The sequence below is a fragment of the Cebidichthys violaceus genome, unplaced genomic scaffold, assembly GCF_023349555.1.
Source record: "Cebidichthys violaceus isolate CVI_PGR_0920_01 unplaced genomic scaffold, fCebVio1.0.p SCAF_14, whole genome shotgun sequence".
NCBI classification, from domain to species: Eukaryota; Metazoa; Chordata; class Actinopteri; order Perciformes; family Stichaeidae; genus Cebidichthys; species Cebidichthys violaceus.
In genome coordinates this window covers 564,771-582,363 of record NW_027176307.1, presented here as the reverse complement: position 1 = coordinate 582,363, position 17,593 = coordinate 564,771, and the positions used below count along the sequence as shown (strand labels likewise).

General features: G+C 39.5%; 1 protein-coding gene and 1 long non-coding RNA gene across 27 annotated transcripts in view; one reads left to right on the top strand and one right to left on the bottom strand.

Moving 5' to 3' along the window:
• The window catches only part of ptprk (protein tyrosine phosphatase receptor type K), a 100,199-nt gene extending 91,059 nt beyond the window's left edge, over window positions 1-9,140 (top strand). For 10 of the 26 annotated variants that reach the window (XM_068708393.1, XM_068708392.1, XM_068708391.1 and 7 more), the window contains 10 exons: window positions 301-417; window positions 630-784; window positions 943-1,078; window positions 1,961-2,110; window positions 2,693-2,866; window positions 4,297-4,428; window positions 5,224-5,349; window positions 5,442-5,605; window positions 5,944-6,079; window positions 6,191-9,140. In XM_068708393.1, coding sequence (XP_068564494.1) covers window positions 301-417; window positions 630-784; window positions 943-1,078; window positions 1,961-2,110; window positions 2,693-2,866; window positions 4,297-4,428; window positions 5,224-5,349; window positions 5,442-5,605; window positions 5,944-6,079; window positions 6,191-6,244 — 1,344 coding nt within the window. In that variant the 3' untranslated portion in view covers window positions 6,245-9,140. Of the gene's footprint in view, window positions 1-300; window positions 418-629; window positions 785-942; window positions 1,079-1,960; window positions 2,111-2,692; window positions 2,867-3,691; window positions 3,710-4,296; window positions 4,429-5,220; window positions 5,350-5,441; window positions 5,606-5,943; window positions 6,080-6,190 lie in introns of all 26 variants that reach the window. The other 16 variants (XM_068708382.1, XM_068708374.1, XM_068708377.1 and 13 more) reach the window with 4 other exon arrangements.
• Window positions 9,141-10,181: 1,041 nt separating this feature from the next.
• Window positions 10,182-17,590, bottom strand: LOC137870905 (uncharacterized). Its single transcript, XR_011102761.1, has 2 exons — window positions 11,599-17,590; window positions 10,182-11,516 (listed from the first exon to the last, which is right to left on the bottom strand). It is a non-coding gene; the product is annotated as an uncharacterized lncRNA (long non-coding RNA).
• Window positions 17,591-17,593: the final 3 nt, after the last annotated feature.

Genomic DNA, 17,593 nt, shown 5'->3' with positions numbered 1-17,593 from the left:
CTCGCAAAGGTTATTCAGGCCCTTTTGACAATTGCATGAATCAGAATCATGTAACATTTTGAAGTAGCGTTAGCACATACACCAGAAAGATACTGAAAGATATTCTTTTGAAGTATTTTTGATAGTATTGATGTAATATTAATTGGTAATAATTTAATAAAAAAAAAAATCTGCAATATTTAGGGAATTATATTGTATGTTTTGTATTACGTAAGATGCTATATATGCCACTTGACCCAGGTCTTTCTATTATAATCACTATAGTGTATTTGATCAAATGTGAAATGCTATTTTTGACAGGTTAAGTGCTATAAGTATTGGCCAGATGATGCAGAGGTGTACGGAGACTTCAAGGTGACGTTTGTGGAGGTTGAACCTCTTGCTGAATATGTGGTCCGCACATTTACACTGGAGAGGGTGAGCAAAATATGTGTAGCTTACATTTTGCATAATGTCTCTGCGTCGTTTTGTTTTTCATTTTGAGTTCAGCATAATTAGCATTATCGTTAAATACTTCCATGCTTGTACCTAAAAGATGTGGAACTTGTCTAGTTGAGGATGTGTTTATCTCTTCTGTGTGACAGGGTCCATTAAATGTAATCTAAAGATGTCTCTTGTCTCTGTCTCAGCGTGGTTTCAACGAGGTGCGGGAAGTCAAGCAGTTCCACTTCACAGGCTGGCCTGATCACGGAGTTCCATACCACGCCACGGGACTACTTTCCTTCATCCGCAGAGTCAAAATCTCAAATCCACCCTCTGCTGGTCCAATTGTGGTCCACTGCAGGTATAGAAATACATAAAGACTTGTACACACTCCACCACACATGATTAACATACACCCTTATATCTTAAATATACATACCATAGTCATAAATAAATCAGCTTTTCTCTCTCAATTATCGCCTTGAAGAATGACTTCTCTGTTTGTGTTTCTCTCTACAGTGCTGGAGCAGGGCGGACAGGCTGCTTCATAGTAATTGACATCATGTTGGACATGGCGGAGAGAGAAGGTGTGGTCGACATCTACAACTGTGTGAAGGCTCTTCGCTCTAGGAGGATCAACATGGTACAGACTGAGGTGACTGCATTACCCATCCTCCATCTGCATCCACATCTTAGAAAATAAAAGCGTAAGACTCAGCCATCGGCATGTTTGCAGGCTGAAGTGACGACATCTATCTGCCACCCGTTCACGTCATTACACAAACACAGAAAACATATGATTTAATGTAATATATATATTTAGCGTCATAAATATTATCGTGACCTGGACAGAGGTTAAATTCATCTTTTTATTTATTTAAAGCCCTTTTTTAAGGATTTGTAATTATCTTATTTGGCACAATCCAGTGGTAGGATGGAGAATTACACTGTGACAGGCAGCAGTGCATGTCAACGAAGCGTCTCCATCCCATAATGTTTTACCGGAGCGGATGTGATCCCCAGTAAACTCTTAAATATGCAGAAGTGAACCCTTTAAACACCCCAACTCAGCTGCTCTTCTTCATTTCCTACACGTCGTTTCTATGGAGACAACGAGGCAAAAATGATTACTTCTTTCATGAAATCATTATGATATTTTTTACACCATCAGTGAACATTGCAAAATGTACAGAATTTCAGTCTGTAGCAGTGTAACGACAGTTTATGTCATCCATCATAACATAGAAACTCACAGCCATTCACTAAAGCAGCATTCAATTCACTCAGTTCACATTCAACTTCCTGTGTGGACTGAGTGACTCGACAGTCATCATGTCATCTCGTTCATGCCTCCATGTCCCATCAGTCGTCACCCACTCAGAGTGTCAGCATGCTCACTTTCATTCGGCATCACAGCTGCTTGTCTTCCCCATGTGACACGTTCTGTGTGTCTAATTGTTTGCCAATGTTTTTTATCTAGGAGTGAAAGGTGTGTTTGTATTCAATAACATCCATGTCTTGAATTTGATGTCTTCAGGAGCAGTATATATTCATCCACGATGCCATTCTGGAGGCGTGTCTATGTGGAGAAACAGCCATACCAGTCTGCGAGTTCAAAGCTGCTTTTTATGAGCTGATCCGCATCGACTCGCAGACCAACTCGTCCCATCTGAAGGATGAGTTCCAGGTAACCCTAAATATAATCTGTCCTCCACCCTAAAAGTAACACTCCTGTCTTCTGAATGGTCCTGCAGCATCTTAGCAGTGTTATTTTGACACATTTTGAATCTGAAGCCACTCAGATTATCAACCTTTGTCCAACTCAGATGCAACAGTCAAAAACAATTCAAAACAACTGTATCAATGCATTTTTTTTACATTTACAATAAAGCTGTGCAGCTGAACGTAAAGAATAACTTTCATATTTTGAACCTGGAAAATACCTATTTCCCCATGTTTTTGTGTCCGACTGAATAATTGGGACAACGATTTTTGAAATTGGTCCCGTATGGAGGGAGTGCGCTGTAGCTTGTAAGGGTAATTGCGCAGCGGAAATGTAATGTTGCGTGAGTCATTCTCTGTTAATACATAACAACCAGGCACCAGATTGTAAGCACGCATCCAAGAGGAAGCTAGGAAAATGTCAGACACAGCATCCAAAAAACACAAAATACCAAGTGGTCAAAGCTTGTTCCAAAAACGAGAATTAATCAAATAACTCTGCTTATGCACTGACTTTCATGTTTTATATCTGTCTCTCTTTGTTCAGACGTTAAACTCGGTGACTCCTCAGCCTCAGCCTGAAGACTGCAGCATCGCATTGTTGCCTAGAAACCAAGACAAGAACCGCTTTATGGACGGCCTTCCTCCTGATAGATGCCTCCCCTTCCTTATTACGATAGACGGAGAAAGCAGCAACTACATTAATGCTGCTCTGATGGATGTAAGTGTATACCACACTCACACGCACATACATTAAGGTTGTGTTATTTTCAACACGTCAAGCGAGAGTGGTTTGGGACATTTCACACCGTGTGGAAATAGCCTTTTAGACAGATGTGTTCCTTGAACACAATTTAAATGCATGCAATGTGAAAAAATATTTAAAAAACTGTGTATGATATCGTCCCAAACTACAATCAAATAGTTGTTGAAAATGATACACGCTGTTTAAGAAGCTATACACAAATAATGATAAAGAGAAACACATGCAGATATTGATGCATATATGCTTATACAGACAACACACACAGACTCCCCTCCCTGTTTGTGTGATGCTGTGTTTGTGGTTTTAGCAGCAGAAGGCTAGAGACAAATCCAGGTTCTGAAAAGACCACTAGCTTCTCTGGCCACCACCCGATCAGTAACAGCCTCGTTGTTGCAGGACATTGTTTACATGGGCAACAGTTGACAACATGTTGCCCATGTACCATGACTTGAACAACAAAGTCTTTAAGTAGGTTGAAATTTAAGGTAAGATGGCAATATCTGGTCATTGTCTGACTTACAATTTAATGTTGATTAGCAGGTCTGTTTTCATAGACATTATACAACAGGCAGAGGGAAAGACAGTAAGGGGTGGGCTGTAGATACAGTACGGTAATGGTTGAAACAAAGTGTAATATATGCATGGTGTGGAAAGAAACCTGGCTTCTCTCCAACAAAACTGTTGGAGGACAAAAATACTGTAATTGCTGTAAAACTTTCCAATTTTCTAAAGTTTATATTTAAAGTTAAGTCACTTACCTTTGGCCTCTCTCTAACCAAGCTCTCAGAGGAGTTCCAGGTAATGGGATTTTACTTCAAATCTCCAATACTGGATTTGTTTCATGGCTTCAGTGTCATTCTGCCACCAGGTTCATGTTTAGCAAAGCCATTTACACCCTCAATCCTAAACCTGACCCCGACCCCAACCCCTCACGTCACCTCAGTCATCCACTCCCATGTCTCACATTTGGCTGCACATTGTCATTCAGGATGAGTCGGGCTCAGTTCACTTTCAGTTCAGTCAGTTTGTTATGTCGGTTGATTTTATTTTGTGAGACATTTTTAACTGAACATGAAGTAAACTGACCCCATTAGATGTAGACGTACGGTACATCACAGTGTATTTGTAAATGTAAAGCATGCTCCTCACCTTCTCATTGGATAGGCCCACTGCATGATCATGTGACCAAACATCACCCGTGTTGCTTGCTGTCCCACGAATTGTCCAACTCTGCTCCGCTGTTTGTGCTTTGATGTGTGTGTTCAGTATGAATGAGAGAGAGAGAGAGAGAGAAAGATGTAAACAAAGCAGGATGTGTATGAAAAGCATACCTTTTTGCTTCATACTGTGAAATGACACCACTGTTTGTTGTCTGTTTCCTGCAGAGCTACAGACAGCCAGCTGCATTCATCGTTACCCAGCATCCTTTGCCTAACACTGTCAAAGACTTCTGGCGTCTGGTTTACGACTACGGATGTACCAGTTTAGTGATGCTGAATGAGATTGACCTGGCTCAGGTAATTCACTATAGTGTTGGCTCAGTATCATGACTAAAACATTTCATAATGTGAAATATCCGTCACTGTTTTTCTTTCTGTGAGGATGATATTTTATTTTGGAGCTATAACTCTTAATAACAACAATATAGTATAACTCTTTATCCTACTGTAAACATACTTCTATAAATATTCGTATACACGGCCTCAATTAACTAAAATACCACCTACATGATATTATGAGCAGGAAAACAAACAATGATATCTGATAGATCCAACAATCAGAACCAAGAATAATCAACGGGAGATCCACAGAGCAAACATGTATACGAATACAGGTATCACCTATTAATATGGCAAAATGTATCATTTATTTTACGTTTTAATATTTCACATTAAAGTAAAAGCTCTTGCCGACCGCTCTGGAACAATTACTGCGGTCAGCTGTATCAAATAAAAATCTAATTAAACTCCAGTCTGACCAGAGAGAAACCTTTACAATACTGGAGAAGATAATCCTGTCTTGCAGTTATTGCAAATTTGTATTAAAATGCTAATATTGGCTTAAAATGTCTCAAAAGTCAACATCACAGAGGTCAGCATATATTAACAGACTTTTACTACAAGGGAAGAAAATGGTCCTTTGCTCTCCAAGGCCTCAAATATCATAAATCAAATAACGTATAGGAAAATAATAGTTTGCTTACAATATTGGATTTTGCACTGCTATTTCTTGCTGTTTCTCTCTGTTTTTGACAAAGTCTATTGTTGTTTTTTTGCACTGCATCTAAAGACTTTGTCACTGTTTCTAAGCAGGGTTGCCCTCAGTACTGGCCAGAGGAGGGCATGCTGCGTTACGGTCCGGTCCAGGTGGAATGTATGTCCTGCTCAATGGACTGCGACGTTATCAGCAGACTCTTCAGAGTCTGCAACCTCACCAGGGTTAGTAGATCCATATTGTGTTTGTGTGGTAGCTCATCAGTCTCCTGTATAGTAGAATCCATTCCAATACATGCGTTGTTTGATCCTCTCAGCCACAGGAAGGCTACCTGATGGTTCGTCAGTTTCAGTACCTGGGGTGGGCGGGACACAGGGAAGTCCCCGCCTCCAAACGCTCCTTCCTCAAACTGATCTTGCAGGTGGACCAGTGGCAGCGTGAGGGAGAGGAGGGAGAGGGAAGAACCATCGTGCATTGCCTGTGAGTTCACGCCAAACGTACAAAATCACATGAGCTTTCTTTTATTTCTTAGAGTTTGTTTGTGTATTACTGTAAGGAACAAAAGAGACGTTTTTTTATGACAAAAGAAGCGAGCAAGTACTATCTAAGGTTATGAGTAAAGAAAGTGTTCATGACTCAGAGTGATACTTCTCTTTGTCTGATGATGCACAAGCTTTTAATGAGGAGCAGGATGATTTCTTATCTGTGTGCCAAAAAATCTGTGCCATGAGCAATGGGAGAGGTGGCGACACTGCATATGAAATATCATATTGTGCATTTTGTCACATATCTCTCTATTATTTTCTGTGTGTTTACAGGAATGGAGGTGGGCGTAGTGGCGTTTTCTGTGCCAGCAGCATCGTGTGTGAGATGGCCAAGAGACAGAGTGTGGTCGACGTCTTCCACGCCGTAAAGACCTTGAGGAACAGCAAACCCAACATGGTGGATACTCCGGTGAGAAAATCAAAACCTATTCAGACTTTTGTCAAAGATTGACCCCAAAAACTATGAACATGTGACCACCCAGATATTAAGGTCAGTTTGTCTGTCTGTGTTCTGCTCCAGGAACAGTACCGGTTCTGCTACGACCTGTCACTGGAGTTCATCGAGTCCTCCTAAACAAAGGAGAGACGGGGAGGAGGAGGAGGAGGAGGAGGTGAAGAAGAGCGGAAGATCTTTTCACTTCCCATGTGTTTGATCCTTTGCTTTCACTTGGTCCAGACTCCCCTCTGTGGTGGCCGTTCTGTAGCACCCATTTTGCGTCCCTACAAGTGGAAATCGGCTCCTTGTACAGCGTCGTAAAGTATCCAAACAAAGGGAATCAGACTTTTAACAGAAGGAGCTGCTGGGAGTGCAACAGAGAGGGAGGTGTTGCTCCTCTTACTCCTTTATGCTTATTGTACAGCTTTTATGAGTGCCAGCGGGCCCCTGTATGTTTTGGGCCCCATTTAAATGTTTAGCCTCTCACCCCCCCCCTCCCCACTCCCATTGATTTGATGCCTCATGCTGTTTCAGCTGCAGTACCCAATGTGCACTGTAGATGTCTCCCTCCCCCTCTTGCCAACTGCAACCACAGCTTTTGAATAACTGCAAGTTTTCAGTGGCCCCGCATTCCTGCTCTCATGCTCATCATTTGTGAGTAACTAGACAGTGTTGGACATCTCTTCATGGTAATGTTTGAATATTTGCAGCAAGTACTTTTGTATAAGAACAAGAAACGTAATGTTACAGCCTGGCCAAACTCTGTGAATGCTTCTTTTTCTACTCCATACATCAGAAGCATCTTCATTTTCTTTTCTCGAGTCAGAACATTATGTATTTAAGTACATGAGAGCCACTTTGAACCCATTTGCATTGGTTACATACAGTAGACATAACAGAACACATAGACAAATGTCAATGTAAGAATTAGATGTCTTAGAAACAAGACTGACAATGAAACTAAAACAGGAAGTTTACATGAGGAGTATCAGGCTTTCCTTTGTATTTTTTACGATATCATGAAGTGGCAACTTGAAAAATGATTAGTGTAGGATTTTCACTAAAATGTATACGTTCAAAAAAAAGTGTGATATGTGTTTATGTTTCCTGATTCGTTGCATCATTTATTGATCGACTGGATAGAAGTTTTGAAGTCTTTGTACCCTAAATTGTAAAAGAAAAATTGGAACACTTAAGATCTTGGTCAACCATGTTACATTAGCATAATCATGTTTGTTTCAGGGCTGGGCCCAATGCACTTTCAATTCAGCCAATTCAAAAATGGGATGTTTCACTTCAAAAACCCTAGAGCGGATGGATTTTGGGGTCCGAAGAAATCGGCTCCGGTGCCGCTCCGTTTTTGCTTTGAATGGAATTGGAAGTGAACTGACCCCAGGCCTCGTTCGTTTTGTGCACTGGTTGCCAACACTTTTTATTATTATTTTGTAGCTGATGTTTATTCATAAGCCAAAGACTTTGTGTAAATATGTCTATATGGATAAAGCACATTGTTTGTATTTATTGTTTGTTTACTTGCATTGCTTGTAAGAACAATCATTCTTCATTCTTCATGTTTACTCTGCCACCAGCGTTTCTTAAACCGCGAGTCGGGACGCAAAATGGGCTGCAGGTCTGTTTCCTCCGGAGCGTTGAGAGTGTCAGTGTGATCAAACGAGCCCACAAAGGGTCCCGAGGTAAAAGGCTGCGTCGGCTTAATTTGGGTTTCGTGAAGAAAAGTTTAAGAACCCCTGACTGAAGCTGTATATTAAAGCATTAGAAGTAGTTTTTCAGTATCTAGGTGGAATTCAGTAGTATTGTCTTGTTTTCACTTATTGAAACTCTCTGTGATGTTACCGTGGTTTATTTGTGTAAAAGCCCATTGCTCTGTTTGTGGTCAGTAGGACATCAGTGCGTTTACATGCACAGAGTATTTTTGGATAATAGCTCCTATCCCTCTTAATGTCTTAGTCGGGATAAGCTGTTTTATCCTCATCATCACATCCTGCTCACCATTATCCCTGAATACACACGGACTCAGTGATGCAAACAGGCTTAGTGAGTGAAACACGCAGGAATGTGAAACAAAAACATGTATTGTGCCTAATCATTTGAATTTCCTTGTTGATACAAGCATTTTAACAGTATCTTAGATCGCAAACCAGGGCTTTGTTGAATGCGTTCTCATGGACGATCAATGTTGGAATACCGTTTGGACCATGACTCAATGTGTTTCATGAATCAGAATGCTTCATGAATTCTTTGTGAGGCTTTGCGGTCTTACCAAATATCAGATGTGTTTCTGTTGTGCTCAAGCGGATTAAGAAAAAAATAAATAAAAATAACACACTCTATTGTAAATAAAATGTCAGAGGTTCCACTTGGCTGGAACAAGAGTAGCCCGGGTCTACTGTTAAGGATGTTATTGTAAATAGGCTATCATGAGAACTCTAAAAGGCTCTATTGTTGGATGAATAGTAGAGACGATGGAAACAATATCAGAACATTAGTTCTGTTGTAGATACAAAAAAAAAGTCAGAGATTGTACTCCTGTAGGGCGAAACTTCAAATTTTAACAGATATTGTTTAAAAAAAAAAGCATAAAAGTGTCCTCTGATTACAAAACTTTATTATTTTGGTGGAACATCAAATTTCTGTTTATTTCTGCAGATTTGTGTCCGACCCAAAAGGAGGGAGAGAAAACTCACTATGTTGTTACAGTTTGCCAGTTGGACTAAACGGAGTGCCGTCTCTATAGCATGCAGAGAGAATAGAATGGCGAGTGTCAACAGAAAATGAATGCAGTAAATCAACCTTCTTAACTACACACTTAAGGGAAAAACTGAGGAGCAAATCATGCTAAGATGCCAATAATTCCTCAGTAATATATCTGAAGTAATGGCCCTCAAGAGTAGTGAATGGAGCAGGTGTCTGGATGAGAGGCCAGTCTTGAGTATAGATATTCATGGTTCATAATTATTCTTGTCTGTAATGTTTGGCTTCTTTGCTGTAATAAAGACCACTTGTTTAATTACAACTTGTGTGGAGTGCTGTTTTCTCTCGTGCTGATTAGCGTTAGAATTAGAATTGAAGACCCCTCTGTGAAATTGAACAGAAGGTAAGATGGTAAGATCGCTCTAACAGAACTTTTTCACCGTAGACATTTTGACCTGTTAATGCAGGAATGACACAGTCCCACTGGAGAGTCCCAAGAAGCAACACCAGTGCCTTGAAACTGCCAAATGGAATCGTAATCGAACATCATTCATGCTGCGCTCTTCCTGCTGTGATGTCACTGGTGGGCAGGGCTGCCTCATCAGTACGACTGGAAACACCTGTTCCAGTGCTAAAGAGGATCCGCTTCAGACATCTCGGAGAGGGTCTCTTGATGCATTGTGTTTTTGTTGACCCTTTATTTACCTTCCAACATCCACACCTCACTCACTACTACATCCCATCTAATTTTGGCATTCTGGTTTATGTTTGTGGGTTAAAGCAGTTGACGCTGTGAATGTGTGTTTTGAGCTTCTGCACTCGGTCTCAGGTGGAACCTCAGGGACCAGGTGCTCCTAGTTGGACTGATGTGACAGTCCAACCCACCAATTCCCAGGCCTTTACACATGTGAGAGCTTAGCCTGGTAGTCGTAGCAGGAAAAGCACAGGTGTTGCTAATATTAAGTGTTCCAGTAACGCATGCCAGTACCAGGACCTTGAAACTTTGCAGGGACACCGAGCAGGCAAGAGGGATATAATATACAGTAGTTTATGTTATTTTCTTATCATTCACTAATAAGATCACTTGATTTATTTAAATCATCACAGTTGTAACTAAGAGCTAGACATTGTGATAAGACACTTCACTTGGATTACCGCTCAGCAAGCGTCTTTCCATTTCTTATTATATTGATCCTCAGGGAGTTATTCCAGAGAATGAACACTTTATCTGGGTTTTAGTTATTCCCCATAAATAACCTTGCCTTTGAGCTAAAATCCCACATGACTTGTGCTGCATCACTGAAGCCTCTCCAAACTCCCGGTACTTATAGCGGAAAGAAGAAAGCGCTCTCTCACATCCATGCTGTTTTCTTCAAAAAGTTTAATTTGCATAATTATTTACAACAGATGGTTGATAGCAGTACTTAGAAGAGGCAAAATATACTGAGCCACGTTGATAAAGCAGAAAAATAATGAAATGATATAAACTGTTGAAACCATTTCAGAACCTTGAATTTAAAAAAAGAAAGTTTACAATTCTTTTATAAGTAAACAAATCTAGAAATGAAATATTCAGCTTAAATTATTCTTACAAACACAAACTGATCTGTAGAATGCTGTAATACTGAACAGCAATGAAACACTAAATAATACATTCATTTTCACTATCCTGCATGCTATCTGAAGATCTTATAAAATAATGTTGACAAAGGAACGTTAAACAACAAAAACATGGTCAAGAGCGGAAAATAGTTCCATTTAAATTAGGCATATATTATATATTTATATATGTATATTTCTGTACAAATACTGAATATTTGGTATTATATTTATCCTCATTATTGATATATCTAACAATTCAAAATAGTTTTAAGCTAACCACAAATCTTTTATGCTGTACATTTTTTCTCATGTCACATTGCAAAACCCATAAGAGGCCTTCTGTTATGTCTACCCACAGCCACGACACAAGACATTTCTCCACCAAAGGCAAACAGAATTGTGACTTCTCTCTCCCCTCATAAAACGCTGAAACAAGAAGAACAGCACAGATTCAGAAACATGTTTCCTCCCAGTTATACAGTCACAAGCGATTCCAAAAGAAATATGCAAATGTGGACATGTGCCTGTCGGTTCTGGTTGTGATCGTGAAGAATTGGTGCAGAGACAAGCAGTGGTGTAAAATAGTATAACTGTCCTTCAGAGGCAATGTAGACTGATTCACACTGACTCAGGCCCTTAACTCGGTAGCTGGGCACTGAGGTCACAACTGAGGTCACAAGTAAAAAAAATAAGAATAAATCATGAAATCAAACTAAGAAACATAAGAAGACTTACAGATATTAAGTATGAGAAAATGTTACATGCAAGCATCTACATTGCCGTAAAAAGTTCTGATTTAACGTGACCTAAGCAAAACATTCACCTATTCAAAGGAATAATTTAGACATTTTGGTAAATACGCTTATTTGCTTTCTTAGATAGATGAAAAGATTGAACGTATACGAAGCTAGAGCCAGGACAAGCTAGCTCAGCTAAAAGACTGGAAACGGCTAGCCTGGTAACAACATAGGCAGTATCCCCAAAGCTCCCTAATTAACAGATACAATATATCTTACTTGTTCATTTCCTACAAAAATCTATGTTGATTGACGACCACTTGTGGTTTGTATGCAGATTGATTTGAGTCTGTGGCGGACTAGCTGTTTACCCTGTTTTCAGCCTTTGTGGCTAAGCTAAGCTAACCATCTCATGGCGGGGGAAACAGCTAGTCACTGTGCCTAGTTAGCCAAGAAATAAACCAATACAACTCCAGTAAAACCACAATGTGCCTTTTTTTTTTTACACTTTTTTGTATGGATTGAAGAAACATATATAACCTGGTAATTATTGAGGTATTTTTAGGTGGATTTTGATACCTCTGGACAGCCACAGGCTGGCTGTTTTACCACAATACATTAGCTTAGATGTAAAGATATGGATGAAAGAAACAAAGACAAATCAAGTTAACTAGTGAGCTTTAGAGGTGATTTTAGAGTGATTCCGTTACTTTTGGACAGAGCCCTACAAGTCGTCTCCCTGTTTCCAGTCTTTATACCAAGCTAAGCTAACCAGCTGCTAGCTTTAGATTCACATTTAACGGAAACATATGAGAGTGGTATCAATTGATCTAACTCTGGCCTAGACAGCAAATATGCATATTTCCCAAAATGTCAAACAGTTAAGCAGCGACAACCACCTAAACGATACTGTAACAGCCCTCAGATTTAGGTTAATCAGGAGTCCAAAGGATCAGGAGGAAAAGCCAACCTAAATATCTAAATTAGGCTTATTGCTTGAGGAGCAGATACACAGCCCAGTGTTACTTGCATGACATCAATTTGTCTGTTTGGCTTGTGACAACAAGCAAAACTCTGATCCATGTCATCAAAAGTCACATGATTTATGAGAAGAGAGAGCAAGCAATAGAAAGACATCTTTGCAGTGCAACTGTATCTAAAACAAGGAGAAAAGCTTTCTGTGAAAATTGAATGGAGTCTGTAAAGACGTCCTCAAGATGCGTATAAAGGAAACTCAGGACTTTTATCTTGAGGATATAATATGACATGCTGTTGTAGTGTGTATGTGTGTGTGTGCATTTGATAGTTTTGGTGTGTGCTGATTGTCAGAATAAATAAACAAAAATAAAGCAAATTTAGGAAAAGTACAAGGAGAGAAGTTGGTTGATTCAGCACCTTTACAAACTTCTCTGAGGTTTATCTTTCGGACAACTATTAAAGGATGTTAGTCTAAAATATGGTGCTGCAAGCTGTGTTGTACAAAGCAAAAACAGTTGTCTTAACAAGGAAAAGTGACGCTGGCAAAAGAACTCTCAACTCATCACATCCATGTGAATCATTTTAGAGTATTACTGAAAGTTAGCTGACCTTTTCCTCACACCAGATACTTTAAATCGGCATAAAGTAACTAAGTGATCATGGACGTATAGGATTGAGTACTGGATGACAATGGCAGCACACGTTTTTGCTCCTGTAGCGTAGAGCACGATCGACGGCGTGCTTTCAGTGCTCTGTAAATGAAAGGTGATCTGCACCGGGGCCTGCAAGCTCTGCCGCCCCACAGAAGTACCACTGCATAGTACACAGGCATGACAAAGTGTTCCTGTGGAGATTACAACTACTCCCACTATACCATGTTTGCTAGAACACTTAACCGTGAGGTAAATAGCTGTAGGTGATCACCTGCCCGTCATTGTATGAAAACACTATTGCACTTTTTGGCTGGTCAAGTTTTGTCAGTCTCCAGATTCTGTAGATGTAGATGCCAAAAAAGGCGAAAAACATCCCGAGATTACAATATCACAGCTAGGAGGAAAAATAGATAAAGACCTTTTAAAGAAATGATTTGCTGAAATAAATGTGCACTCTGAGATGTCATATCCGCTCCCAGAAATACACTGATATTCTACAATTCTCTTTGCTTTTAATGGAGCTGTATATGCTGTCATAACACATAAATCCAATTTAAAAAATGTAACCGTATCGTGGTGAATCGGAGCAGAACATCTGCATGATCCGAACACAAAACACAGAAGTTAGCAAATCCTCCTTGGTATCCTCGAGACTGTATTGTGCTGTAGTTTATTACAGTAGGACGTTTGATTAGTCAAATATAAATGTAAATTTGTTTTCTGCAGCCGACCCAGCCCAGTTTCCAGCCCTTTGTAATGGTATTACGGACAAACCTGCACTCAAAGAGGTGTTGAAATCCTTTCACATATCTCAACCCAAAACATTCACTCACAGAGTCATATGATAATTAAACTGTAAGGCACCTGAGGATTTGTCATGTACATAATTGCCAAACTCCTAAGCCTCTCATAGAATGGTGGGTCAAATATGAAACACAGACGCAAAAGAACAAATATTTAGCGTTTCGTCAGAGATGCCGCACTGATCTTGAGTCATCCTAAAGTAGAAAACAACAGGAAAATGGTACTATGATTATAGAATAGCCCTGCTTGATACCACAAAAACACGTTATCATGTGTGTTTCACGTCACGCATACTGTAATAGTGTACACTCGCACTCGCTGCAGCTGGTGTCCCTGTGACTTTTGAGGACATCTTTGCGTCTGATATCAGTCTTACCGACAGGTGATTGGTGCAAAAACAGCCAAAGTGACATCATTTGTCATTTAAGCCAGTGACGGAGAGGTCGTGAGCCTGGTTCCTGTCAATCCCCTTCACTTTACCCTCTCCCACTTGGTTTCCGCCAGGCTTTAATGGTGGCGCTAGACCAAGTTGACCAAGCAGAAAAGGTCATTTTTGATGTGCTAAACCGACCTCATTACCGACAACCAACACTCTATAGATTTTACTCATGCCTACGGTTGGGAAGTGAAAATGATTGAAACAGCCCTCAAGGAAATTCTTGCAACACAAGCACAAACTAGATAAAGGAGAGCCTGGATTGATGGTAATGAGTAGCAGATCATCGAGTAGTAAACATGATGGAATCACAGTATGCAGTCTGTGGGAAGTAGACTTGATTTGCATGACTTTCAGTCAGGTGGAAGAGCAGTAGAACCGTTAAAGTAGCCCGTTGACTGTTGTCAGAGTTTACAGAAGCTGTTGTTAGTTCCTCTGGGGTTAAGACTTAGAAGGGAACCAGTGAACAAATGAGGACTTTCATATTTCCAACAGTATTCTATCCAAAAGATCAGTGAAGATGCTGATACTTATAAACGTACAGGGGAGATAGAAGATAGCAGTGGCACCAAGGGTTGAACAGTGACAACCAAAATCTGTTAAGTTCAATACTTCTGGTTCATGACTCCAGTGCTTACACTTTTGGATAGCACTACTGTTTATCAGTGCTTAGCCAAGCCAGCCTTGAATTACTCTTAACCATGCTTAGCTGGATTATATTTACTTATATATATATATATCGCTCAGCTTTTCACATACATAAATAGTGTTGCCTTTTAAAATGACATGGGCATTATAGACATTACTTCTTAATGCATAATAAAGTAATACACCCCCTCCTAATTAGAGGTATGGAAAGAAGACTTCTCCCCAAAAGTGTGACCAAGCAGGCCAAGAGAAGGTTAGTAGGTAAGTTCTACGTTGTAGAAAAAGTACAGAATGTATTACGTTCTGGGAAAAATGTGCTGGAGAAGAGATTAAGAGAATAAAAGAAAAGAAAAGAGAAACTGAATTGACTATAAAGTGTAAAAATGTCACTTGAGAAACAGCGTAACATGTGACGCTGCACATCAAATTGTGATGGGAAAAGTGAGCCCTCTCTGTAAGTGCAGAAATGAAGTACTGCAACACAAAAAACATTTAAGCACTGTAATTTGTCGAAGATGAATTGCCAATCTATTCTTCAGATTGAATGAAGAGGAAGAGGCTTAATAAGCTGAGATGACTTCAAATCATTTAGCTTCCTGTCTGAGGAGGGTAATTAAATGGAATCAGCCACACTCAGTTGGATCCTTCTTCTCTGAAATACAATATGAATGGCGTCTTAATGCTGGAGGTAAAGCCCCTTATTGGAAGAAGATACTGTATTTTTAAGAAAACTAGTGATATCATTGAAGTTAAGAGTAAGCCCTTGCCATCTTCTCAGTCTCTGTAATTATATAATGCATATCATGTTTTAGGCAAAGTATTCTTCCCTCCAATTGCTAGTCCTTCAGTGTATACTGGGGCACAGTATATGTACAGTAAAGCGATATAAATTAAACTACTTAACTAGAATTTGGTTAGAAGAAGGTGAATTTCAGAGGAAGCTGAAACAACAAGACAGCCGATCTTGTAAATATAATTATTGGTGCATATAAATCTAAACTCCACAGAAAAGTGGTACTAATTCTTACAGTCTACATATAGAACTCTGTGTAAAAGTATTAGGAAATATTGTTTACATAAATAATTCTTTATTTGTATTTTAATTGTGTACTACAAGGACTAGTAAATGTAATATTTATAATCTATTTATTGTATTAATTATTGGAACCTGATTGAATTGATCCTACTAGGAGTCAACTTTGTACATGCATTGAAACAAGAAAATCTATTATACGTGTTTTGTTTCAGTAACGGCACACACATCTGTGCATCCTGTGGAAAACCTGAAATCAGTGTGAAATGAAGTACTGCCTTCAGTGACCTGGCATGTTGTCACTATGTGTTTTTGTGCCCTTTAATATTTCATCTCAAAATCAACCAAATTAACAAAAAAAGACTGAATTGAGTTCAATCAAACAAAAAATAAGAATTTGTCCAATTTAGTTGGATTTTCAGCAGCTGCTTATCTCCTGGGAATTCTTTTTTTTTTTTTTTTTTTTGCATTATTAGGGGCTCTACATTCATGAGTGTTTTGGTTAAGGCCATCTGGTAAGGTAAGGGTTTCAGATTTAGCGCCGATGAAGACATGTCACAAAGTAAAAGCTATTGGTCAATACAAGCCTCAACGCAAGCAGAAAAAAAACAAAAAAACATCGGAATCCCAACAAGTACGACTCACTGCCTCACGCATGTATTTACACACCGCCCCTCCCCTACTGAGTGCTCTTCTAATTACAACACAATGGGAAACATTAAACACTGTATGCAGCATAATTCTGTTGGCCCTATGTCGACATTTGTTTTAATAAACTGGGGTTAGATTGGCAAATGAGGATGAATGTACGCATGTACCGCAAATGTTAGGGCAACATTGTTGCTGTGGTATGAAATATGGACAGGTACAGTGCAGTCTGTTCAGCCAGCAGTATGCCCTTGGCTCAGGGTGGGCATATTCGATTTTACTTTAAGGTTGGTGGAATGTCAAAGCCTGTAATCTGTCCCACCTGATAAATGAATATCACTGACCTGCTAGGATGTTAGAAAGGAAGTTAAACCGTAAAAACCTTCTCCTCATTTGAATCACTGAGGGCAAGAGCATTGCAAAGATGATCTTTTCTAAAGTCACAATCTACCGCAAGTCATCGGAGAGACAACGGGCACCATATTAATAAATCTCTGTTTAAAAAGTCCTTGAGTGTGTGTGTGTGCGTGCACATAGGACTGGGTAAAGGACAACAGTTTTAGAGTAAAAAGCAGCACCATTTACTATAGTAACTGAATATTGTTAAAGTGTCATTTGCACCTGTCTTTCCTAGACTACATGAGCAGATCAAAAAATAACAACTGAAGTGTTTTCATTATGCCCCACTTGGAACAAAAGGTTGGATGCTGTGTGTTATGAGATATGGTTTCTGTTAGCAAGACAAACGCACCGTCAAATAAACCCACAACTGTTTCAACTTTAAATACTAAATGCATACCGTAGATCGTGATGGTGGTCATATGACAGATACTCTAAGTATAATTAAAAGTGTTAGAATCACAATATTGTAATTACGAGCGGCCTGAATGCCATCAGAAAGAAATGTAAACAAAACAACACAAGGTGCAGGTTATATGACCTATAGAGTAACATGAAATTCTGTAGTAAATTTTTCCATTTCTGTCCTTGCAATTCAACTGCAACAATATCACATGAGCTTCATAAACTACATTTCCCTTGGAAATACAAACATGAATATTATAAGGTGCAAAATGCATTGTTTGATACAGTCACCTCTTCCGGGCTGCGCAAAACTGTTTTTTTTGTTGTTGTTAATAATTCATATTTGTTCTGCAATGGAAATGTATCCAGCAGCAAATAACGCACATAGCTTTAAAATGTATACTCCTAAGAGGGGAAGGGGAGGGGGGGGGG